Here is a 27,393-nt window from a genome sequence, read left to right as displayed (position 1 = left end):
TTATATAATAGAAGATTTCATCATATCCTTTTTCTTTTTTTACTCATATTCCACTTACATTTGCTGAAAAAATAGATCAAAAATAGACAGCAGTGATCCATCCCCCGGCAGGGACAGCAGCGGCCCCAGCAGGGGGGCGACCGCTCAAACGAACCTTTAGCTGGAAATACAAACACTCCCCGGGTTGGCTCCTTCGGCCGATCCTCTCACAAACAGAAGTAGTTTTCAAAATACACAGAGCAAGTCCAGGTAAACATTTAAAATTTATTAAACTTTTTGGTCAAAATAATTGAACAAGTATGTACAGTCCCGCTGCGGTCGCTCTGGGGGGGGGGGGGGGAGGAACAAGGTCAAGTCTTAACACTTCAGTGACCCCCCCCCCCCCTTCCGCAGCTCGAGAGTTTCAAATAGTGTCACAACCCACAGACAGGGTAAGATTCTTATTTTTAATTTAAACTGTATCCATAGGAGCCCGAGTTTGGCCGCAGCCGCTGAGTGGACAGGGACGGGCTTTGCTCACACCTCCACCCGGAGCGTGGGGGGGGCAGGGGGGTGTGGGGGGGTTTCTGGTCGGCAGGCACCGTGTGCCGTCTCTGCCCTGGGTGCTGCTGAAACCTGCTGCAGCCGCGGGGGACGGTTCCTGCCCCGGGCCGGGCTGGGGGGAGAGAAGGTCGATGTGTTTTAGGCCTCTTTGAAAAAGGAGGAGGAAAAAAAAAAAAAAAAGTACCTAAGGCTTAAAAACAAAGTTAAGAGAAGAAGAGAGTTGGAGCAGCCGCAGCCGAGCCCAGCGCCGGGCCTGTCTTTCCATCAGAAGGTGGCAAAACACACGGCGTCGCTGCCTGGCATAATCCAACCCTCCCGGTGCTCCCACCGGCTTGAACCGCAACCTCAAACACAACAGAATTATGCCAAGTATTTAAAATAAACTATATCTTCATGACAAATACTAAAAAGGTTAAAAAAACCCATAATGCACATAAGGTCTGTCTCTATCGACCACTGAGAGGCATCAGAGAAACTCAACTTTTCTCTTCAAAGAAGAGAACTGGCGGAAGGTTTGGCTTTCCCTCCTGTGCAGGGCGGTCACTCCCGGTTAAGGCTGTGGATGGTTTATTCCGACCTTCTCCGTCTCCTACTTGCTACAGAGAGCGTGGGACAAGAAAACCAGTGCAACTTAAACTAAATGACAATTTCATGGAAACTCTATAAATTTAGAATTCGAAATACTACATAAAAATGTTTGTATTAGTCTGCCAAAAATCAACGCTTTGGGGCAAACAGGTTAAACATCTGCCCCCCAGGATTATTCTGCACAATCTCAGTACATGCAATAAAAAAATAAAAAGACTGAATACATACCTTCAGATTTAAAAACACTTTTTATAGCTTGTTATTTTATTAAGTGGTTTACACCAGAAGGTGTGGTTATAGATACAGTTGGTGAGTAAATATCCATGGAAACCTGTCTACGAACCCATCTCAAGACCTACCGAAGTGCTCGAAGGTAAAAACACCGAAGCCTGGCCCCGGGCCAGAGGAGGAATGTTTACAGGCATGAAGCACAATATATGTTTTGAAAGGCCCAAATATTACAGCAGAGAAAGAGCGTGAGAGATAGAAAGTACATTTTTTTATGACAATTTTTTCTTCTTGGGTGTTAAATTTTTTTGGTCTATAAACTGGAAAGGAAGGCTCAGACTTCAATAAATACATTTGTTTCGAGTATTGGCCTCATTGAGCCCCGTCCATCGGTTCTGCCCCTCGAGGATCGCTCCCAGGAAGCTGCGCCGGCCGCCCCCAGCCCCACCGATGGCAGAACCACGCCAGGAACTCAACAGCCAGGCCAGGTCCTCGCCTTTCACTAAAGGGAAGGAAGTGCATCAATGTTCTTCACCGGGAGGACAACGAGGCCTTCTCTGTTACAGACAAACAACCGAGCTCAACTATGCAAGACGACGGCGCCGTCCTCCAGCAAGTCACCTTTAGTTAATTTTGTCCTGGAATATATACAAGTTATTGGTGGCAGCTACAGCAATGATGTTCTCCACGGGATGCCACGCCGTGTGGAGGATCTTCTTGTTGAAGTCCAGACTGTCAACGCTTATCTCGTCCTTCTTCCTTTTACCGCCTGTGCACACTTTCCGCGGCTTTAGGATGGCCCGGGGTTTGCTGCTCTCCCGAGACGCCTCCAGGGTGATGTCCCGCCGTGTGTTTCGGTCAAACATTCTAAAGAAGTTGTTGTAGGATCCAGTCATGATAGCGCTGGTTAAAAGCGGAAGAAAAGGCAAAGGTTTTACCAGTCTCTCACACACTTGGTGACCGTCAGACCCGGTTCACGGCTAGGACATGGCATCAGTCTCTCTTCCTCTCTGACTTTGGCACTGTATCGCTTTCTCTCCCAAGTCCCCCCTGGTCCCCTCTCCTGTCCCGGGTGCTCACCAGCGCTCTCACGCTTTGTTCACCCCCCCCCGGGAGAAAAGGGGGGTTCCCAGCACTGCTCTGTCCCTTGCTATCATGGTGTCACGCTGGAAGCAGAGCCACCCTAAACCACCTAATTTCAAGGGACTACCATAAATCCAAGTGCTTCCTGGAGGACCATGAGCACCCCAAGGGATTAATTAAAAAAATTGTCCTGCATCAGCAAAAGGAACCCCTCGTGTGAGTGTCTGACGCTCTGTGTCTGCAGGAACACAGCAGAGTCTGCACAGAATCAAGTTTGCTTTTGAACAAGACAGAAAAAAACCTGCATCTGAAAATGCTTTCTCGTATCTCATGTCCAATGACCAGCTGCTTTGTAGCTCTCAAAAAAATTATGCTTCAACTTGAGGCTGAGTTCCTGATTTCCTGTATTGAACACCTATCTCCACCAGTTGGAACTGAAGAGCAGTTTTCCACGTGGCAGAAGTCTCTCCAATTGTTAAAATCGCAGCCACCTCACCCTCCTCATCGTAGTCACTGACACACTGTCCTCACTGCGTTAAACAATTCCTGACCAGAGGAGAATGCGACACCATTCCCACAGCCCCTGCCCTGGAACTGCACTGGCCAATGCCCTGAGCCAAGTATTTTTTTCCATTCCAAAGGGGGGAAGCATCCCGACTTCCACGACAACACCTGTTAAAATGAGAAGGCCTCGCTTCGACTTGTTCTACCCCTCCAAAAAAGACTGACTGGAGTGGCTTGAAAAAAAAAAACAAACATAGAAACTTCAAGAATAATTCCCACTGGAAAGCAAACTGACACACCGAATTTATTCCACCTCTGCAGCTGGAGGGGGGAGGATTGAACAATGAAGTCCTTTTGGGAAAAAAACCACCATCACCAAAACAACAATAAAAAATTCCCCCAAAGTCCACCCAGTTGATGGGAATGTAAGGAATTCCATCCCTAAAGTCAAGTTCTGCTTAACTGGCACAAAAGGACGCCCAGCTCACCTATCGGAACCGTTCCAGCAGCATTCAAATTTGTCAAAGATGCAGTCGTTTTCGTAGAGGGAACAAAGCTTGCTTCGGAGATACTCATGGACCTTTTGGGAACACGCAAAGTGGCATTAGATATAAGGACAAAGTAGAAAAGGGGAAAGAAGGGCTATTTAAGAAGATTCAAGCACCGTACTTGGTATGTCTCTACAGGCCTGTTCTCCATATTGAGATCCCACACTTTGACAGAAAGGTAGTCTCTTGTCATCATGTAGCGACCGCTGTGACTGAATTTTACATCGGAGATCGACGAGATTATTTCTGAAAAAAATGATCTGCTGCTAGGGTCTTCAGGCTCTTCAAAAACTGCAGAGAGAAGACACAATCCCAAATGAAACCAACATCAAGTTTTACAGCTTCCAACATTTTTCCGTGTTAGGAAGATTTTAACTCAATACACTAGTTTCTTTCTGAAGAAAGTTGCTGTCAAATACTTTTAAAAAATAAGCTGTTTTTAAACAATGTCACGCTCTCAGTCATCATTGCTGGGTGCCCATCTCCAATGTCCCCAGCTGGAGCCCAGTACCAGCAACCGACAATTCACAGGTCTCAGGGATCAATCAGAGAAAAAACCATTTAAAACCCAGCAGGTGGGTACATAAACATTCCACCCGATCTCCACATCACGGTCACCAGCAGCAGCCGGAGACACCAGCGTCCCACACGCCATCTCCTAATGCAGCACCCGTGCCTTGAGACTACAGCACGGCCCTTCTCTAGATCTGAGGAGAGCTGGACAACACAGCCTACTGAAATATTCCATCTACACTTGAAACGCAATTGGTACGGTTTTAAATAAAGAAAAAAGACTATTTAAACTGAAGAGTTAATCTTGGAGTCGATGTTTTAGGACACAAGCTCCCCAGAACTATGTATTTCATTTCTGAATAGACCTCTTAATAGAATGCTCGTCAGTGACAAGTAGTTAAAAAATACAGTGCTTCTAAGTAATTTAACACAACACCAAGTCAAACAGACGACGTGGCCCAGCATTCTGCGTGTCCCATCGCACAAGTACTTCCTTCCACCAACAGGAACACCTGACCTGCACTACAGAAAGCTTACCTGCAAATACCAGGAGGGTAGGACACCCCACAGGACCAGTAACCCCAATAAATCACAGCTGCGAAGGGCCTGGGAGCGAGGCAGGGCAGTTACCCTTGGGGCATCCACAGAGCAGCTCTCCTCCCTTGCGGTTGGGTGGGTGGTGCAGGAGGGTACAGAGCAGCCACCCCGCACCCTGGAAACTCCCTTCAAACGCAGCGCATACTCTTAAGAATTAATTCTATGTGAGGATCTGCAAATGGTCACACAGTAAATGGATTCGGGCAACTCAGCCCTGTTTCTAATGCACAAAGGTGAATACACTGCCCTGAACTGACATTCGATAAGCAGATACCTTTGAGAAGCACCAAGACCGAGTATGGACAGAAGACAGGTCTCACTGGTGCCAAAAGCACTTGTTCCCATCACTTTGTGATGCATAAATTGGTAAACAGGAGCAGAGTCAGATCGTCAGCTGTCTCATGCTACACTTCTGCTTGTTGGTGGCCTAGAACAAGACAATTAAAATGTTCCGTTCTACACGACTACCAGCCCTCACCTCGTACGCTCATTCCCAAGCAGCACAGCTGGCTATGGTTATGTACGAGCAGAACACCTACAGGCTCTATCTGGCAGGAAACCCACTTGGACACCCGCGGAGCAGGGCTGCAGCGGAACTCACATTTGGAATGCCGGTCGCAGAGGGCAGAGGAGCGCATGTCACAGAGCCGGATGGTGCCTTTGCTGCTGCTGTAGACGAAGACGTTGCAGTGGTGTGGGTGGAACTCAGCAGCTGTGATCACCTCTGTCAGCTCCTCCATGTTGGCAGGCTTAATATCTACAATATCTGGGGAGGGGGTTGTAAAGGCAGGTAACACTGCACGCTCAAATCACTTCCAGGGATAACTATTAAAAAAAGTTAAAAATACAACAGAGAAAAACAGGGCAACATCTTATTTTCTACCACGTGCAACCCACACAAACTACAGTGACCCAAGTAGATTGAAGAAAAAAATCATCTAGATTTTACAAATGAACTTTAACAGATGCTGGAGATAAGACTCCTCTCAAGCCTCCTTCATAACACTTCCTATTGAACACTGAATAGACCTCATCTATTTACCTAAAGCTTTAGAAAAACTTGCGTACGACCTATTTAATATCCAGCATTTCTGCAACTTTTCTTTTACTGCAGATTATTTACTATTTTATTTTACTTTAATAGTATGTCCTACATTGACAAATCTGTAGAAAATAAGTTTTGGATACACATGCTTGCAAAGAGATTTTCAAATTATTTCTGCAGCTGGTATCACTTGACATAACAAAAGTTAAAATCTGTTTTCTTTAAAGTGTCACTTGAACATTTAAAAGATCTTTAACTTTGGAAAGCAGTATCTACAGTAACAAATGATCTACTTCTCAAATATTCCCACTCTTACTTAAGTTAGCTGAACTCCACAAATAAAGGATGCTCCCAAAATTGCTCATTTGCTCTTTAGAGATCAAACTACGTATGATAGTTCCATAGAAAGAATGAGAGCATCCCAAGGCCTGCTTTCACTGTATTAAACCTCCAGACCATAAACAACTTAGACTTGTCCCAGTGTTCACAGAGAACAAAAAAAGGATACTAAAACTTCTATCTGTGATTTCTAAATGCCATAGGTTAATTCTTAGGTCATCTGCAGAAAGGTACGTTTCATGATCGCTATTTACTGAAATAGAGTTTATGTGATAAGTATGTGCATTTGCAAATATCCTTCGGGGACTTGCTTCTACCATTAGGTCCATGGGTTTCAATATTGGCACCTGAAACATGAAGAACAACAGTCAATTTTGGCATAAACCTCATTTCTAATTCAGAAGATGGTAGTTAATTGCACACCACAGTTTCTGTTTTGATTTAGTGACTTAAGTACTTTCCAAATGCACTGAGCAAGAGAAGTAATACAACAGGCTATGGAAGGTGACTGCCATCCTGCCAGCACTAACTGCAGGAAAATGGTGCGTCATTCTAGCAGTACTTGAATATTCTGTTCATTTACAACAAGCGCTTAAAAGTGACCCCCATCTCTTAGAGGGGTGAAATTAGTAGGAACAGTTTGCAGAACAAATCCCTGAACAGTCAGTAGGGTGCTGGGAACACGTGATTTCCACAGCCACCTGATCTCAAGGGTGACAGGGTTTGTCGGGGCCAAGCGGCCTGAGCTCCCCTCCAGCTCCTCACCGAGCAGCGAGTGGATGGTTTAAGGTTGCCCAAGGACATCCTGCGCTGTTCCAGTACACACAGCCCAACACAACACTAACCTACCAAGAAAAAAGTTGTGACAGTGTCCAAGATAACCTGCCTTCCTGGAACAAGAAAAAAATTAATCCAAGAACTCTGTCATTGCTTTCACCACGTTTGTATCTTATAGTCTGTCTACATCAAACTGTAATGATTAAAATTAATCCCTTACTTCTTATTAGGCAATTTTCCTATCTGGCCACACAAGTGTCCTAGCCTGGCTGTGAAATCAAAAATGCATTAGTGTGAATTATCAGGAATGCACTCAGGAATGCCATGGTCCCTACACAAAGCATGGAGCTCTCAAGTGCTGCTTCTCCTCCTTACAAAGTAGTGAGAGCCTCAGTTCAATTCCTATTTATGGCAATAATAACAACAACAAAAAAAAAAACCAAGAAAAACCACAACCCCACATTATTTCATTTCTCGAGCTCTTGCTTTAAATGCTCCCAAGCCTGGGGTTCTAACCCTGCCCTGCAGCACTGGGCAAATGCAATAACGTCAAGACTATTCAAGTATTCATCTTCCACACGCTCATAACCTGCCTCTAACAAAGCAGCCTTCTACCTACCCATAGAGTACCCAGTACCTGTTCACATTTTTGAGTCTTCTTAGAAAAAAGACCAAACAAGTTAAATATAAGCAATATTGAGGGGGGTGGGTGGGTGGGAAAAAATTATCACTATGATCTGTGCACTGTGCTCTACAGACCAGCACTGCCAGGAGAACTCAGTATGGTACCAGCCTCCAAAAGAAACATCTTCCCTGCACTTCTCCTCATGTTGCACCAAGTCATTAGACTATTTTAAGAACACAGCAGGATGAGCCCCTGCTTTCTATGAACCCAGTACAGAAGTAGCACAGCCCCAGCCAGATACACAAAATGCTGCATTTTCAGCCTTGAATAACAACACTTTGTTATATTTTATTGCCGTCAATAAATCAGTGTACCTTTTCCTACAATTCAAATAGACTGAGGTGAAGGCTGTGTCTATCAAAATATTTTAATTTTGAAAAACAGTTTAAATTTCAAATCAATTTTAAATATACTAAGTTGTTCCAGGAAACAAACCAACAAACAACTCAAACTATCAGGAAGCTAATAATTTAATACAATATTATAATCATGAAAGTTTGCCTCAAGTTTTCCAGAGGAACCTTATTTAACAGTTACATTTGTATAAAGAAGTGTCTCCATTTTTTATAAAAGTTTTCCATGACTGACCAAAGCATCATTTCTAATCCACAGTTGACAGCTCTGGTACTGCAAAGGTAGAGAGGTACATGCAAAAAGACATTTAAAGTCAAAGAGCAGAAACATACCCGTAGTGCTGTGATCCTGAAAGGATCCCTAAGTCTTCCATCTTCATCTTTTAAATTATAACCTTCGGCTCTTTTGTCCCTTTCACTTATTTTCCATAATTTAATAGTTTTATCTAAAACCAACAAAAATTCACATGCTTGAGAATGAATTAAATTGAAAATAAAATCACTAAATAATGAAGTCAACAGAGTGGATGTATTTAGCCATCCAGGTTCCACTGCTTGCATTGGGAAGGACGCCGAGGGAGTGCTTTACACAACAAGGTAATCCCGAGCACCCCCTGCCCCACAGGGACTGGAAGTTCTGTGCCTTCCAGCTCTACTGTTCAGCAGCACTGATACAGTAAAAACAAACAAAAAATATACCAGACACATATGCTAGGAGGGTGCGGGTGGGAAAGGCATGAAAATAGCAGTAAATGGGAAGAGAAAAGAGATGGATTCTATTTTAACTCCAGTGTAACGTTCAGTTTCAACAAACTACAAGTTTCTTCCTGAACAACAGGACCTATGACCACCACCCACCAAAATGACCCTTGACAAGGGAAGTTTACTGAAATTCAGTTACCAAACTTCACCAATAAGCCCTATATGACCATCTAAATTACTTTTAACAGACCAACAGTAAGGAAATCCCCCAGCACCCCATGAAATACTTACTCCAAGTACCTTACGAAAAGCCAGCTTTGTCCCAGGTGTCTGCTAAGGGACAACCACAGGCAAGAAGCAAGAACAGGGCTCACCCCAGTATTTTTGGATTCTGTGTCCCCGGGTCTCACTAAGGGAAGTTTTCCCCAGTGCAGCCAGTAAGTATAGCTAAGGATCCTGCTCTTTGGCTAACTGGAAATCCACCTCTCCTCCACAAGCTACTGCATGTCTTTAAAGCACTTATGATGACACACTTTAAAGACTGCTTAAAATTTAATAAGACTTAAATCAAAGTCAGATTGTTTGAATTTCAGAGTCCAGTGGATGGAAGTCAGTCCCACATTTAAAATGTGGTGTAGCCCTTACATAAAGTCACTTAAGGACAAGGCAAAGAGGGACTCAAGCTGTCAGAACAAGAGTATTCCGCTGACAGCGTGAGCAAGTTTTTCCATGCACAGCTCGGCATTTACAGTTACAGCTGGCTCCATGATGCAGCAAAATCAAACAGACCTAATGATCAAGAACCACCACTAAAATACTGGAAATAATAAATAAAAAACCCAATGTGATTGAAAACTTGTAATTTCCAACTTGTAATTTTTGCACTGCTTTTATGCATTCTAAGGTACAGTGAAAACAGTATAAACATCCTCCTCCTGGAGTGACTGCTGTCTGTTAAACGGTTGCTTGTCAAAGCATACATGATGTTCTGGTATTGAAAAAGCAAAAAGAGCATTGTAACCACTGTTTCAATTTCAAATGCTTTTATTAAAAATTCATCTGAGATCACAAAAAAAAAAATCAATTTCAAAATTAGGATGATCAAGTGAAATTGGGATTTGTGCTACAGTTCAGCACCCTGGGAACCCATTTATACAGGAGCAGTAAAGCAGAGTAACAGGGCATGGAAACTGAGAGCACAGTCAGTTTATCCCCAGAACGCAGCTCTGTCTATTCTGTTGCTGCTTCATTACATTTACATTCATAAATCAGTAATTTACAGAGCATTACAATCAAAACATATTTTGTGTATAACTAGAGAAGACATCAATACAACCCCAAAACACTCCAGAAAAACCCTCACAAGTGGATCACAGGTGAGATAACATTCAAATGACATCAAAAGTTCTTTGTGCAAAAACAAAGTGTCCTTACCATTTGTAGACAGCAGGAAGTGAGCAGCATTCTGTTGTGGTAACCACCTAATTTTATTAATTTTTTCCTCAATTTCTAGACTTTTCAAGTAGTCAAATTCAGGTTCATGACTCTGAAAGGTACTGTAAACATTATATTCTCCCCTAGAATGAGGACGGCTTTTATTCTGCAAGGAAACACAATATTTCTTGAAGCTGATGTTACTTGGTTCATTAGTAATTGTACATTCAAACTAATGACTGAAAATTGTCAACCAGAAAATAAACTTTTTACAACAGATCTTGATTTTTACATTTTTACTCTATGATATCGTATCTAGTTTAGCATCAGCAACACAGACTTACTTTTAAAAAAAAACGTGTTTTTATACATAAAGATACTTCACCTAACCCTCATTCGCGTCCTTTCCCAAACTCAGTTCACTCATCACACAGCATGGATACAATGTGGGGCTTCCAAACTAGGGTATACATGTTAAAGGGCATAGGACATGGAGTAATTAAATATGTTTTTTATAAAAACATGATTGCACAAAGTCATTCTGATGAAGGGACAGCAAGATTGAGTACAAGCTGTAGATCTGGCTCCCTTCCTATTCATTTTAAAACATGCTGTGTCCCAAAGCAGTATCAAAGCTTTTAATTAAACTTTTAGCACCTTTTTTACTATAGGAACTTGAAGGCTGGGATTAGCACATTTTCATCTAAGCCATTCTGCAGTGCTCATCATGACGTACCAGAGACTATGACAGATACACTAACCCCTCCCCTCACAGAGCTAGCAGACCCCTTTGGGTTGCCCTCATTTGGCAGATGCAATAGCACAAACAGAGATCAAAGTATCCACAGATTTGCGGTATGATTTGAGGCAACCAGTTATCAGGCTCCCCAAATAAGTTAATGTTAGATAGTGACTTGTGTTTGGAGCACAGCCCCACTTGTAGAGCTGCAGTGCCCAGAACTTCTGAAAGAACAGACTCCCCCAAACACCACTGGGAATCACTCATTTGGGAAGCACGAAATCCCTTACTTGCCAAGGCAGGCATGAGGCTCAGCAGGAAGAGTCTGTCCTGGCCACCGAGGGCCAGCGTGGCCCCGGGGAGCAGCCAGCAGTGACTCCCAGATTGAAGGCTGCTCGGCCCAACACAAGGCTGCGAAGGAACCTTTGTCCTCTTTGTCCTGACTCTCCCTCACGTTTCCACGCTTGGCTCGGCAGCTTTGGTAAGGTTATCTCAGCCAGGGGCTTTCCTCCTGCAAGCTCTCACAACGAGGAGCTTTAGTTAATTCTGAGACTTCACATTCCTTTAGTCACGACTTGTCATTTAACTTTTAAGCATTTTGGACAGAGTCCTCTCAACCAATACTATTGAGAATGGTCACCCACACTCCCTACCCAGCCACCCGTGTCTGGAGCATGCTGCCCTGCCTGGCATCACGCCGTGGGCTCATGCTTTACTCACACGTTTGGTTGCAATAATCAGCTGCTTGGAACGGAAATCACATCACACGAGGTCAGGGCATGATGCACATTTCGGCCTGCCTTCCCAAATTAGTGTATGGGAAATTTTACAACTATCCTAAGTTGTAGTTAATCTAGTCTAAAATCCACATTCTTTAAAAATATTAGTTGTAGGACTTTACTAAGGTTCCAGCATTATACACTTATTTCAGATTTTTTCCTCCGCTCCAGAAATGCTGCAGTTTTCCATAAGACAAGAGAAACGACCCTTAAGCCCAGCTGTTCCCAGTTTGCACGTGCTCCCAAGCAGACAGTGGAATATTCCTGGGTTAATAGTCTGACTTGGTTTTTTTTCCCCCACGAGGAACTGAGGTGACAGCTGGGTTCTGACTTACAGAGCAACTGGGCACCACCAGCTGAAAGCCAACCAATAATAGTTCTGCTCCAAACAAGCATCAGGCCAGTCAGAGATCTGAGCGGGTGGACACTTTTGACCTTGATCTCCCTGTGCCTTAGTTAAGTCTATCCGACAGAGTAAATGATAAATGAGGTAGGAGCTCTCTAGGTGCAGCAGTGTAACATTTCAGCAGCTTTCTCAGCAACGGGATTTTCATTTCACTGCCTCTCAAAATCCATACAGTAAAAGGTAAGTCACCTTTGGTAAAATGTTTTATAAACAGTATAAAAGTGACGATGAAATGCAAAATATTGGATGTCTGTTTGTGAACTGAGCATCATTTGAACGACACAATGAAGAAGTGGGATTCTGCTGAAAAAGCCACACAGCACCTCAGGATTCACACACTTCCTGCATGAACAAGTTGAATGAAAATTCCACCATCAATTTCGGTATTTCTGATCCAGGAGAAGGCTTAAAACCAAAGGCTCAAATTCTCATCAGCTCTTCAAAGGGAAGGATGAAGATGCTCTTGGGTAGTAGGGGAGAGGGTGAGAATTGCCATGTGGAATATTGGCTTTTGAAAGAACATGATTCCAGATTTCTCCCAGGCATAACAAGACACAACAATTATTTTTCATCATACAGTGCACTTTTCCAATAGACACTATTTCTCTGGCTATAAAAAGCTCAGTGATGTATCTGCACTGAAGAATGGCCAGAATGTGTTACAGCATCATCACACCACTGAACACCATCCCCTGAGCCCTCTGAACTGAAAATGCTCAAGTGGTTCTGGAGAAATAGCTGTTGCCACTGGTTTTGATTCACTGGATCCTAAAACACGTCAGATGCTTAATTCTTCAGTTTTTTAACCATCTTAGTCTGTTGTCCTTGCCGCTTAACATGCATCCTTTTTTATAAACTTTTCTTGCGTTCTCTTCAAAAGCATTACCATTTGCCTTAGATCAACCTGACCAAGTGCAAAGTTTAGGAGAAAGCCCAAAGGCAATTCTGCAAAATGCTCCTGAGCAGACTGGGTACAGACAAAACCAACTCTTTGTATTTTGGGGCCTTTTTTTCTTTTTTTGAAAGGGGGAGAGGGGAACCACCACCAGAGTAACCTACCAAGTTCAGCACATGACAATATTAGAAATTTGGAAACATTAGGGTTTTCTGAGAAAACTATCCAGCCTTTTAAACCTCACAGCATGAACAGGTGAAGTGAGACTGTGCAACACAAGAAAAGTAACAGCACTTTTGTTTTTCAAGTCACTGACCTCTTGTTCCCTTTGAAATATAACCACTCTGCCACCTTTGTCTCCTGTTGCAAGAAGATCACCAGAGTAATTAAATTCAACTGTTGAAATAATATCAGCTGTAAATAGAACAGAAATAAAATAGCACTTTAATGTGTAAAGCAAATCAAGACGTTTCAAGACTTGAACACAAAACAAAATTACAACTTGTATTAATGCAACAGCACAATTCTTGATGTACACCACCAGTATCCAGAAATTATGTCATGTTTCAAAGCCTAACAAAATGTTATTTACAATCTGAAACACTTCCTCATTTCAAAGTTTAAGCTTCTGAGGGCCTTCAATTCTACAAGAGAAGGCATGCAATTTTAAGAATCCAAACTGTGTATTCTACCTGTTGACAGTAAATACTGAATCAGGTAAGGGAGACAGGCCTGCACAGAGCTTCCAAAGGTCAGCATCATCTCAAAAGCGGGTGATCTGTGGGACTGCTGTGGGGCAGCACCCCAACCTGCACCCATCACAGTGAGGCAGGGGGAAACCTGCCCTCCCCTGAGCTGAGTGTTCCTGCAGTGTGTTCAGGAACCTGAAGTGGGCATCCCCCTCTGCCAAAGGGGAAAAAAAGAGGAAAGAAAAAAAAAAAAAAAAAAGAAAGGAAATTCTACCAGTTGAGCTTCCTGGAGCAGCTCTGCGCAGAAGCACCAGCAGGTACAACCACCAAGAGACAAGGATACTGCTGCTGCAGGAACAGGAGTGCAAAGGAAAAGGTGCAACTGCCCTTAGGACTGAACCCTGAAAACAACCGGTATTTATTCACCACCACAATCTTTGGAGGTGGCAATAAAGAAATAATTGCCATTAAACAATCTCTAACCAAGGGGCAGAGAGATAAGGGGCTATAAATGTCTGTCACAGGTTTGGGGCATATGGTAACAAAACCAACAAACCACTCGGCATAAAATTGTAAGTAAACATGTGTCCATGCTGCTGCTCGCCAGCCATGCGAATATTCATTATACTGCGCTGCTATAAAAACTGTAACATCTGATGTATATGGTATCAATAAGTTTCAGAGTTTGTAATTGAAGACTAGATGAAAACTACCTTCCTGGATTGATTTTGATGTGCTATCTTTTAAATTCCTTTCAATAATCCCTCACTCTTATGAGGAAGGTGATTAGAAAGTCTAATCGGTTTTCCTGATTTATAATTCATATTTCATCTTTTATTAACAGATGCACTTGAAACCGCCTTCTCCTAGTGTATGAAGATCATGATTTACCTTCTTTGATTAAAAAATTATTTTTTTAAAAAAAAATATCTTTCTATAGTTCCCAGCCTTCAAAATTGCATTACTAGTGTGCTTCTGGACATGTCTGTTTTTATATTCACTCTTCTTTAACAGGTGATGAAAAGATCCCATTTTGGTAAAGAACAGGGTGATGGCTAATCCCAAATCCTCAGACAAGAACAAACCCACGCCGTTGCTGCACGCACTCGGTACTGGTAACACCGATCATTCCTCAGCCCACCTACTGTTTAAAGTTAACAGCATTGTTAGTTTCTAACCAGTTTTCTCTCCCTCCCAAATGACCCTCAACTGCCACCGTGGAGCCCAATGCCCCCAACCACCACCTCAAGTCCCCAGGCCCCCAACCACGGAGCTCTTTGCAAACCTGCCCCATCGCTGATGACCCCATCAGGTAATTAAGCAGCAAATTCTTCGGGCTTTTCACCACCACCGCTGGCAGAACAGAAATCACCCCCTCTGTTCTCTTTAGACCAGTTCCACATTTTGTAGCCAATTTCTAGTACACAGCCATTTGTCTCCATCACAGACTACGGAGAAAGTACTGAAAACACAAACACCCCCAAACAATCCTTCCCCTCTCCAAACTGCTAAAACGATTTTACAACAATAAGTAGTTACCTACAGAGAAGAGCATATGGTATAAAGGTTTCATTAGTACTGAATGATCTCTTACTTTAGAAATTGCCTTAGAATTACGAGCTTCTAGTAGCACAACACTGATAAAATCTTAAGATATACATCCATACACATATGCACACACATCCTTAAATAATGTGTTTTTATACACACATATATGTAAATAAAAAACTTAGAGCAGTACAATGTGCATTCAATCCAAAAATACAAATAGAAAAGCTACCTCTTTCCCCTTACCACAAAGATTTGCTTTGCCAAAACTGTACCTGCCCACCGAGCACAGCAAGAACATTTCGCTGAACCTCGGGGTTAAAACAAGAAGTAAAAGGCCTCAGTTTAAACAACACCACAAGATCTGTCACCTTCCATGTGAACGGATCTCTGTTCCTCTCTTTGAAAGGTTAAGGAAAACTCAGATTATTGGTACACTAAAATCAGATTATCAATATTAATACCTGTCCTTCCTATAGTATAAATGAAGGGGACGCAGGACGTGATGGACAAACAGTGTAAATGGCTCTGAAGAGAGCAGTTTCTAGCTCACTGATTTCCCACTCAATCCTGCTCACACTTTTTACCCCAAGGAAGTAAAAAAATGCATAGGTTCCCTTGTATGTAATGTTAACCATTTCTTAAATGTACTTTCTATCAGAAATAAGAATTGTCTCCCTGTGATGCTGACACACTATTGCCCTGTTCCAAAGCCACCGCATTTCTCTGATGTAGTGTCTCATCCCCTGCTTAGGTCTGCAGACAGGCAAGGAATTACCACATACACCCAAGATGCGTGGGCTGCTCCAGGGAAAGCTGTCAACTTGGAACTTCTTTCTTAAGAATGAAAACCTTTAACAAGCCCCTTTCATAGCAATGTGTATAACAGATGTGTATGGTAATTGTGGAAATGTTTGAAAGGCAACTCACTTTCCCCCTGGTGAAACCACAGTGTGTGAGGACTGAGAGTCAGTGTCAAAACCAGAGACCAACGTTTGTTAGGACTCCAAGATGACAGCATGGTCAGACCTGCAAACTAATTTAATCCCACAAAGGCTCCATACCAGGTATTTCTAACTGACACCAGTATCAGCCTCTGCGCTCTGTTTAGGTAATGGAGAATGCAAAGAGATCCAGAACATCTAAATTAGATATCTAAAATTAGCTACTGTGAACTTTTCCTCTCTAAGCTGGCTGCACGTTCCCGCTTTGGTTAAAATCCAGAACTGAAAAAACATAATTACTTCATAGCTCACCCAACAGATTAATGAATCTGCAGCTGTAGCCCATGCTTGGGGCTAACGCTAACTTGGCACAAGCAGCATCAACTTCTCTCTCATTCTTCTAAGCCACCCAAAGACTTTTGCCAAAATCATACTCCTCATACATTTAACAAGCAAGTCAGTCACTGCTTTCCGATATTATCTAAAAGGGGCTGCTCCAACTGCTAGGGGATTTTAACTTAAAACTTCCCAAATACATAATGGACAACACATCACTTTGCATTCAGTATAGACTGACAAAAAATGCCAGTTAGCAAACCTGTCTCTTGTCCTTCCCCTTTAAAAATATTTTTAATACAGAGCACCTTTTCCCATGACCTGTCACAGAGCCCCAAAGAACAACCTACTCTAAGCACCGTGAAACCCTCTGACGAGGCTCACGCTTTGAGAAGAACTGACCAGCTCCGGATGAAAGCCAGAGGCTGGGATGAACTGGGAGGGAGATTGCCAGTGGAAACTCAGAGAAAGAACATCTGTGTGCCTCTAAATCAAGATCAGATGTGACACACCTTTCTCTCTAATACACACTTACTCTACAGAGTGCCTTATTCTACAGCTGAAGAAAGCTGTGGGAGACATTGCGTGATCTACAGCTGATGGGATGAAGCAGCAAGCACAAAAGGGGTTATGTGTTCTAGATCAACTTGAAATCAGAAGTTGGGATCTCCCTGGGACGTTGTGCTGATCTGCAGGACATGAACGTGATCAGAACAAACACAACTCTCTTGCAAAAGCCAGTGACATCAGACCATTGTGAGGTACAACTGGTGAAAAACACAGTCAGTTGGGGCCCGTACACGGTATGGCGAGGAACCACTGTCTCAGAGGAACTGAGTGACGAGTCAAATAAAAGAACATAAAAGGAGCATGAAAGATTAACAAAGGAAAAAAGATACAGAGACCTGTTAGAGGGAATGGATAATCAGGGAATGAAGAAATGTAGAGGCTAGCGCCTGTTAAACTGTAAATAATGGAAAAAAAAAATGTTTAAAAACCAAAATAATACTTGAGCTTAACAAGTTCCAGACACACTTGATTTACAGTAACTGTAAGACAACACTCCCTGCACAACCCCAGTGGTACCTATTTGCACTGAGAGGCTTCTGGGTTGGGGGGGGGGGAGAGAAGCAGTTGGTGTGAAGTTTGACAGTTCTCCACACTTGGATGGCCACAGTCACCACAGCAGGCGCCAGCAGAGCTGCTGGCAGGCACTGCTTCTCCCCAGGGCTGCCCTCCTCCTCCTCCTCTGCATGTAGGGCAGACACTACCCGCAGAGTGTCAGCTACTGCAGATATCCCACTTCTGCACTCATTTCCAGCCTTCAGCCTCTCGCTTCTCCCTCCTCATTTCTGCACCACCCGCTGCTTTGCTTCTGGGTGACTGAGGATTCCCCTCACTACGGCTGCCAGAACAGCCAGTGAAAAACCTGCTATGAGGATGGACCAAGCTCAGTATTGCTGTTACTGTCGTGCCTAAACACTCCTAAAATATCGTTTCTTAATTTAACAGTTGATAGAAATCAGATTTCTAACTCTGAATTGCACTGAAAGGTGAACTGAACTTCAGTTATCAACAATCACTCAACAACACACATATACATGGAAGTTACTCAAAATCAACTGTTTTTCAGAATTTCATATACTCAATTTTTAGGTTTCCACTTTTATGTTCTATTTGAAGAGCTACACAGAAGTGAGATGTGTCAGAAGTTGGGAGAATAAGCTGAAAGTCGTATAGTTTTGCCCAGACCAAATTTCTTCCGTTAAGCGCTCTGCCCACCTAGAGTATCTGTCAGGTCTAACCATTTCTTTACAGCCTAATAATCAAACAACTTGCAAAATGGCTTGAATTGCCTTTAAATACCTGCTAAAGTTTAACTCAGTCCAAAATAACTCTGCTTTTTGAAGTAACTTAAACCCTTGAAGAGATTTAAGGTCAACCAAGGGCATGAAGAGGTCATCAGAGCTGCTCCAGGAGAAGCATGGTGGCTTGGCCAGCAGCGTGCGGCTGGAGGAGCCACAGAAGCCAGGTGAAGTCAGCGCTGCCAGGCCCTGGCAAACACCAAACAAGAGCATTTCTCTCGGAAAGACCCCCAGCTCTGTGTGCCCTGGAGCCCATGTGGAGCCAGGGCACTGGGCATCCCCGAGGAGCAGGGGCAAAGGAGCCATTCTGTTCGAAGCTGCTGTGACAAACTGGCAGAAAACAAGTGACAGAAGGTGTCACACCGGTCCCAAGAGCTGCTCCAAAGGCCAGGCTGCCCAGCACACTCCCCAAACCAAACACCTCCCCAGCCCATTCAACTCTCACCTAAGTCTGCACCTCCTAAGAGAAGTAGTGCAATTCCCTCGCTTACTGAGGTTTGCATTTCCTTCTCAACGGAACCAGATCTAACTTGATGCTGTAAATCCTTTGAATTATATTAAACTAAAAAAATCTGTCTTCCCTGAGTTTAAAGCGCATGCAGTTGTCTAGACATGTTACTACGAAGGAAGGGCAAAGCAGCAGCAAGAAAAAGAGACCGGTGAAGCTGAAGTTCAGTAAGACAGAAATAAACGTTACCTTTGTGCTTGCCAAAGCTTGCCATGCCTTCACTCACAAGCAGTGAGAGGTTATGGAGGCTATTTATAACATCCAGGACAGGATCCAGGATTCGGCATGCAATTCTATCGCCCCAGTATTATTTTTTAACCTCTGGAATAGTAATTTCAGTAACCTTTCTCCTACTGGAAGTATATTTAATTAATTCATGTTATTCTGTTGGGATTTTTTTCTAACTAGTTAATTGTCACACTTTTCATTTTTTCATTTTACTGGGAGTTAATAAAAGTCTTAACATGATGCGTAAATAAAATTTTTCTTCCTGTTGCAGCTTTCGCACCTTGTCTCTTTTTTGTAAATTTAAATAAAGTGGGTTTTATCACTTTTTATTAAGTTTTCCCCCCAGACGTTAAAATACTCAAACATAAAGAGAATGCACATGGAAACTGTCACAAAGACTCCCTAGGTCACCAGGCACCACAACCTGCTGCCACGACAGCCCAAGGCACTGGCTCTCACTGGTCACACATTCACAGTATCCATGGAAAGACTTGTACTGATTTCTGTATTCCCACAGCTCAACGTGGTTTATTTTGCATTCCCACCTTACAATTCTGCAACGGATACTACTGCGTACCCAGACTGTTCATCATTCATCCACAAGCTATGCATTCCTGCAGCTTCACACTTTAATCAGAGCATCATCCAGCCACAACCAGTAATTCCTATTCTCTTGCAGCTTAGTGGTTGCTTAGTCTTTTAAAGGATTTTCTTATCTATTCTTTAATATTCCACTTGCTGTCTTTCACTGGTATTGAGAATTCTTTTTTCCCTTAGTGCCTATAAGCCTACACCTCTGTAGCTTTCTGACAAGACTGTCCTAACTTTCTTTTACGTGAGGAAAAAGACACTACATGCAAAAGCTTTCAATGAACTTCAACAGTGAGGTAAGGCATTTATGAACCACTTGTGACTGCCTTTAAGGTCTCCACTTGGGCTATAAATTTGCTAGTTTCCTTTACAAGAAAATATAGATACTGTTTTCACATTTCTCAGAACACTATACATTTTTGTACTTGTACTCCTCCTCCTGCCCCTGCAGTTCCATTAACCCATCAGGTGCATATGCCAGAAAAGCAAAGAATCAAAATTTGACAGCGTAGTACAGATTACAGATTTACATTCAGTGTAAGTATGGTGGTTGGCAGGACACACTCTTCTCCACAGAAACCCAAGAAATCATCACTTGACACAACCACTTTTATTGGCTGAATAGTCTGAAGATCAACTGGAACTTTTTTTCTTTAAAGCACAGCTACTCACTTGTAAATCTGTGCCTCCATGCCATGAGCAGTCATACTTTAACTCAGATTCTGAGAGAGGAACTTCAAAAACCTCACTAATAAAGCGTTTCTCACACACACCACCTTGTCTTAATAGTCTCTAGACTTACTTATATACTTTACAATACAGTAAGACAGTGCAATTTACTTTCCAGTGGCATGACACCCTAGGTTTTTTTGTTGTCTGACAGAAATGGAACTCAAAAGAACACATTATTAACTACTACTGCGCAAGAAAAATATTTGTAGGGAATAGTGTGTTCTGGAATAAAGGGTGAAGACAAATTCTTGGTCCTTGGGCTGTACAAAGACTCGAGATTGAAGGGCTCTACCTGACACACCAAGACTACTTTCTCCAACAGGAAACCCGCTACAGAACAAGCACTCAGGTCAATGCTGTTTGCAAAATATTATTCTGCCCACATTTGAAAAATACCAAAACATTTCCCAGGGTCAATATTATGTCATCATATGCATCATGCAGAACACCATATACAACCCACACAAAGCAGGAAAGATCAAGGAAACTTTCAAAATTTTTGGTGCCTGCAAGAAAGGGTGGCTCTTCAGAACATTGCCAGCAGTCCCGCGGGGGGCAGAGATGTGAGAGCTGTCAATGGATCAAGGCAGAAGCACTCGGCTGCACAGTGCCATAAACCAGGGACAAGTGCACAGTGATTTAGGGAGGGCAAAAGAGCAGGCATCTAAAGTGTTTTGCCTGTTTATGGCAAAACACTTTCTTCAAGCAAAAAGACAAATCTCACAGCTTGAAAGCCCATCTTCTGCCCCATTCCAGTAATAACTGACATCTTCAGGGATAACCAATTATTTATGATGAAAGGAAATAATAGTTGGAAAATTTAAAAAAAAAAAACCCAAACAGTATTTTTCTTTGATCTTTAAATGGAAATACAAAATTTCTGAACAAGTACAAAGTCCAATACAACAAGACAAGTATTCGGAAAGTCAACAACAACTTTTTTTGAAGAACAAAAGTTTTGCTGACGTGAAATCCCTTACATTTCATCCTCAAATCAATGAATGTGAGCTCCTGAGGAGCTCTTGCCTACTATGGAAGGGTGCTGTGGCCAGCATTTATGTGCCAGACTTTGCGTTACACTCAGCTGCTTCAGAAAAGGTTTCCCATATAGCACTTAAAACAGTGTATGACTTAAGCTGACGAAGCTCCAAGAGGAAAGCAGTACCTCGTCATTTAGTGGAGTAACCAACCCTTTAAAGCTGCTTGGATCAGAAACAGGCAGACAGAGCTCACTAGTGCCAAATTAAACCAGCATTTCCAGAAGGAAGCAGTCCATCGCAATCCGAACCCCGTACAGACTGCTGGGGGGAAGCGGATAGAAACAAACCCAAGGAAACCCCCGTGTCAGTGATGGGAAACCCATCACCTCCACAGCACACAGCTTCACGTCTGACAAGGATGGGACCTTCTTCTCAGTATTTCCAACTCGCCACTAGCACGGGTCTGTCAGGAAGATTTACAGTGCCCAGTACAAAAATATATTCTGTTAATTATATCCAGAAGTGGCCATGGATTATATGCAGAACATCTGGCCCAAGGGAATTTAGACGTATCTGTACATTATTTAATAAACTGTTCCATATTTTCCTTGCAAAAAAAACCCAAACAGAACTTTCTGAACATGAAAAACAAATTAAATGTGGAAATCACAAAACTGATTAGGTCTCAGGCAGCATTACTAAAAAAAAAAGAAACCCACACAACCACCCTACATTTAGAAAACTACTTTCTACCAAAAAAGGTAATCCAAGAGTAACAAATTTCACAGGCAGTGTGATTTACTAATCACGTGGTTTTACACTAACAGCAAAATTATAACACAATTTTAAATTACTTTTTTTTAAAATTAAGCTTGTTGCCATCCTCAATATCAATTCTTTCATTCAATATCTGGTTTATTCTCCAATCCTCCTTGAATCCAATTAAATTTCTCTGCTTTAGAAAACTATGTTTTTCAATAACTGGTATATTTTCCTGATCTTTTTGAAATGGCCAGATTTGTCACATAAACACTGTTCTATTTTTTTTTTGAGAGCATTGTACACATTGCAAAGATTACTCAATGAAGAAAGCGAACACACAGAAAAGACAGTGATTTTCTATATTAATGACCTAGTTAGAAAAAATCCTGGGAACGGAGAGAGCAGTTCAAATCTAACTACAGCAACTTGTCATAGCCATGTTAATATTTTACTAAAGTAATACACATAAGTAACTTTGAATTGCAATTTTAGAATACATTTTATATTCAATAAAGAAGTGATTTTTTGGTTAAGTTGCCTGACTACCAAGCTTCGCAATTTCAACTACTGAAGAAACAGCCTATAAGAACGTTTAGCAAAAAAGTCTCCATTTAATAACGTTTCACAGCTACTTTATACTGTGCTTTTCAGACTTCCTCTATAGAGCTTATTTTTCACAAAACAGAAAAGAGAAAAAAAACAATCAGAAATAGCAAGTTTTCACTATCACAAAAATGTACATGAAATTCACAGTAGTTTTATGTAATATTTGCAGCAAGACTATTTGAAGGCACCAGTGGCCCATCAAATCCATTTACCTGTGCAGTTTGGTAAAAGATGTTTCAAAAAATGGTTATGAATAAGTATTTCCATGACTGAGGCCAGAAATCTAGCACTGGACATGCACTTATTGCATACTGCTGAATAAAATTCAGGCAATTATTAGTAAATATAATGTATATTTTCTTTAGTAATTCCAATTGCAAGTTGAAAACTAACGGGGCAGGGAAGTCCACAAACCAAAGACAATGAGTCACGAAGCATGTAAGTAGTTCTTGTATCCCAGCAGGAAGACGAGATTCTAGAACCACTTCTGCAAAACCAGGTGCTGTATGATTACTTATATTAATTGCCCTACGAAGAAAATTAAATTCCTCCCATGGAGTAGCATCACACAATCTGAAGTCCTCGCTCCAGGAAAAGTCCCATTAACAAGGTACCTCTAGGAAAACCCAGGATAAAAGTGTTGAGCACTACCATCACCATTCCCCCTTCCCTCTCTAACCGAAGAGCTCTGCCTCCGTGGTGTGTCTCCTCAGCCATGTCAGTTCCTCTTTGAACAGTCCTCTTACGCACTTCAATAATTAACTGGGTTTAGGACACATTGGTGTTTCAAAAAGGAGAAGCTTTCCAAGCTCTATACAAATTCACGTTGCTCAGTAATTGATGGAAGTAAGGTTCATGGAAGTGTATTTTTTGCAACACGGAGAACTGACTTTTAGTCACATAGATGATAGATCCTAAGAAAAAAAAGAACCATTTGGGAAACTCATAAAGGCTACTTAAATACATTTTCGTAAGAATTCTGGGAACTTCGGAACAATAGTACAAGTTACAAAATACATTTAGGGAAAAAAAGAGAAGAAAACAACAACCGAGTCAGAGTACTAGTTTCTGGAGCAGTTTTCAAGTCTATTCCTCCCATAGCTATTATTTTAAATGGAATGCCAAACAAGTGGCATGAAAATGAAAACACTGTCAGCAGAATTTCCCTGTAGTAGACACTAGGAAAAAAATATTTACTGCATCCAACAAAAAAGAAATCCAAGACCCAAGACGACCACACACTGGCACTGCCAGTTATTTCACTAAATACAGTAAATACAGCTATTTCAGTTAATGCAGTAAAAATCAAATAAACAGCATGGAACTATCTTTCACACACATACTTCACACCCTCTTTTCTAAACACTATTGTCAGCCTGAACAGTTTGAACACAGAAAATTTAGGAAAAAAAAAAAGAACTTTCTCATCAAAGTCGAGCAAAACTTCATATTGTTTCTACATAATACAGAGAACCACTTTTTCTAATTAAAATGCTTATTTTCTACCGGTTCCAAAGCATGCTGTGCTTAGAAAGTTTCGGAGAAATGCAAAGGTGTGCCTGTTATCCCTACCTAAATATCCATATTTATAGCTTCCAAACGTTAACAAGTAGGAATAAAATCTCTTCAAGCAGGAATAAAACCTCTTCACAGCTGCAGGAAGACTTTAAACTCTTTTTAAGTGAAGCACAAATGACAGACCTGCCCGCTCACTCTGTTGCTCTCCTTGCCTCAGAGTGAAACCTGACAAGCCTGACAGACTCCATTTGTGGTTCCCCCCCTCCCTCCCCGCCGTGTTTTATCACCGTCATTACCTTTTCTCCCCAGTGATTAGAATTAAAGAAGAGGAGGAAGCCACCGTGCCTTTTCTATTATGCTCTCCCCCAGAAAAAGCCCATCGCCCTGGAAGCAGGGGCGCTCGCTTAGTCATGGCAACACACTCCCCACCCTGCGAGCCCCGGGCAGGGACTGGGGAGATGCTGCAGCCCAGCCGTTCCCAGCCTCGGCTCCCTCAGCGCGGGCGTGACACAGATGGTGGGAAAGAAAAAAGGGTGTTGGAGGCCGTGGCCCCGGCGGAGCGGGAGCCACCGGCCCCGGGAGTCTATGGCACAGCAGAGGCCCGGCCCGGCCCTCCCCTTACCTTCCGCCACGTCCTCGTCGATAGCCCCCTTCACCTGGGAGAAGCACCACTGGAAGTCGTTGCTGCCGCCGCCGCCTCCACCTCCTGCCACCCCTGCAGAAGGAAGAGAGGGCGCTGAGAGAAGGGCCGCCCCGCCGAGCCCCCGCCGCCCCCGGCCCAGCCCCTTCCCCGGCGGGGCCCGCCAGGCCGCGCCAGGCCCCACCGCCCCGGCCGCACACCGCGGCTGTGCCCGGCGACCCCGGGGGCAGCCCCGCTCCCCTCAGTGGCCCCCCGCCGGCGGAGCGCTGCCCCCCCCACGATCGGCGCGGTGCGGCCCGGCCTGCCGCGCCGGCTCCCGCGGTGCCTCCGCCCGGCGGGCCCAGGCGCAGCCGGAACCGGAGCCGCCGCGCAGCCGGACGGCGCGGCCTCACCTGCCATGTCGCACGGTGCCGGTGGGGCGGCGGGCCGCGGCAGAGGGGGGGAGGCGCCGGCTGGGAGCGGGTCGCAGCCGCCGCCGCACGGAGCTGCCGCCGCGGGAGGTTTCGGGGTTTCAAAATGGCGCCCATTGCCGGTCGGCCTGATCCGGTGACGTCATCGCCCCGGCGCTCCTCAGGGAGGGGGCGAGCGCGGGTGGCGGCGGCGGCCCGGGCCGGGGGAGGCGATGTGGGCCCGGCGGGGCGGGCAGGGGAGGCGGCGGAGGAGGAGGAAGGAGGAGGATGAGGATGAGGAGGTCCGGGCCGCGGAGGCGCTTCCCGGGCGGCGGCGGGCAGGCAGGGAGCGGGGGGGCTCCGAACTCACCGTTACGACGAGGGGCGCGGCGGGCCCGCACCGCCATAGCGGCCTCGGTGCCGGCCGGGGACTGCTGTGGAAGCGACCTCGTTGATATGCCTTCTGATTTATTTTTAGGCTGGCTTTTTTTTTTTTTCTTTTTCTCCTGCTGGATGTTTAATTGTGATGCTCTCTAAAAAGATGAACACGCTTCTCGCCTGTTTGCTCTTTCAGCCAGTGCCAGAGCCGGGGGCAGGTCAGGGGTCACCGCCCGCGGCCTGGCCTGAGGCGAGGGGAGATGAGTTGAGGGGAGCTGAGCTGAGCTGGCCTGGCGTCCCGTCCCTGGGGACTTAATGGAGGGTGTGGGCACAGTTTGGGGACCCGAAGTGCATGAGGGACAGTCCTCTTCAGGTAGGCAGCCCGTAGGGCTTGGCCCCTGCCTGGGTTTTTGAAGCCCAGGTGGCAATGGAGCTGTAATGGTGTCAGGAAATACAGCTGGTGTCTCGTAAATAGAGTATAATTGCATGCACCTGGTGCCTTAGAAGTGTTTAGGTCGCAGCCCTTCCTGGCAGTGTGCTGTGGAGATGCATGCTGCTGTCTCGTAAGCTGTGAATATTTGTGGTGGTCTTTTTAGTTTTGGCCTATTGTACCTATTGTTCGGGTTTTTTCTAAATCAGCATAGAAACTGCAAGCTCTGAAGATGCAATTTTTACTGCTAAATCCCAAAGAGCAGAAAGAAATCAAAATTAATTGTGTGGTTTTTCCCAGACTCTACATGGTTATAGTTTTGGCTTTTAAGTTCCCCAGAACCGTAGCAGAATCATGGAGTGGTTTGGGTCAGAAGGGACCTTAAAGCTCAGGTAGTTCCCAGCCCTGCCGTGGAGATACAACTACAGAGCCCTGACTGCCTCTAGGGAAGTGCTTACAAAGGTAACAGGCCTACGTTGGCATGTCTTAAATCTGAGGGGTGTTTCCTAAATCAAGTTGGTTGTAGGAAATGAAAGCAAAATGGTTGATGAATAGAGGCTTGGTTAGTGAATGCAAATAAGAAGTACATCTTCCTTATGGAGTAAGAGTCTTGTTAGTGATAAATAACACTAAATAAAGTGCTCTGCAGTGAGATTTCCTCTCTTACGGAACTGCCGTTCACCTGTAGGTGCCTCGGGCTCTTTCTGCAGAAGGACGTGGCTTGCCTGAGTTCAGTGAGGTTCCTCTCGGAGGGGATTTCTGCTCTGGGCTCCCACCCTTTTCCTGGTGATATCCTAAATATAGAGAGGCATTTAACTTAAGTTTTCTTTATTTAATTTCTTGGTATGATGTCTTTGTCCGTTGAGGAATTATTTTGTTTGCATTGTTTATTCCTTACGCACTGTATTATGTATTTAAAAATGTAAATGAAATTATTTTCACCTCATGGTTCTGAGTGTGTCTCCTTTGTAGGTATAGGAAAGTAATCTTTTAAGGGAAGTGGGTATTAGTTGCATTTCATTATCTAGTCTCTGCTCTGCAGAGAACTTGTTGGGCAAGTTTTGTGCTTAGCAAAACTCCTACTTGTCTGTTGAAAGTTTTCTGTTTTATTTTTTGATTGACTTGCACATTCAGCCCATAGTGATTAGCCAGCTATATCCATATATAAAATTAATGTTGTGTGTGTGTCATAATCTTACGGATAACTGAAACTTCTGTATCAAGATATGAAGAGTTTTTCACTAATGGAAATCCAAATGGTATTAATTTCATTTTGAAAGGAACTCAGTCTTGAAGTTTTTATTTTTGAAGGTTTTTTTATTGCTTTGCATTAGCAACAGAAACATATTTAAATAAGAAATTTAAACATATTAGCGCTGTGAGCAGAATGGGCATAGATCAACAGCAGACTAGGCCCTGTGCCTTGAAATCTGATTTCAGCTTCAAGTAAACACGGGCTTCGTTCCGTTACTGAACCGAGAGGGGAGATTT

General features: G+C 43.5%; 1 protein-coding gene across 1 annotated transcript; it reads right to left on the bottom strand.

Moving 5' to 3' along the window:
* Nucleotides 1-245: 245 nt before the first annotated feature.
* PPP2R2D (protein phosphatase 2 regulatory subunit Bdelta) lies at nucleotides 246-25,231 on the bottom strand. The gene is made up of 10 exons (XM_074159187.1): nucleotides 25,098-25,231; nucleotides 24,688-24,780; nucleotides 13,075-13,172; nucleotides 9,940-10,105; nucleotides 8,137-8,249; nucleotides 6,158-6,335; nucleotides 5,206-5,370; nucleotides 3,616-3,785; nucleotides 3,435-3,526; nucleotides 246-2,262 (listed from the first exon to the last, which is right to left on the bottom strand). The coding sequence occupies exons 1-10, from the start codon at nucleotides 25,102-25,104 to the stop codon at nucleotides 1,983-1,985; spliced, it is 1,362 nt and encodes a 453-aa protein (XP_074015288.1). The 5' UTR covers nucleotides 25,105-25,231; the 3' UTR covers nucleotides 246-1,982.
* Between the last annotated feature and the right edge of the window lie 2,162 nt (nucleotides 25,232-27,393).

This window comes from Numenius arquata, chromosome 15 (genome assembly GCF_964106895.1).
Source record: "Numenius arquata chromosome 15, bNumArq3.hap1.1, whole genome shotgun sequence".
Taxonomy (NCBI): Eukaryota; Metazoa; Chordata; class Aves; order Charadriiformes; family Scolopacidae; genus Numenius; species Numenius arquata.
The sequence above is the reverse complement of the archived record's forward strand: the minus strand, read 5'-3'. Positions and strand labels throughout refer to the sequence as shown.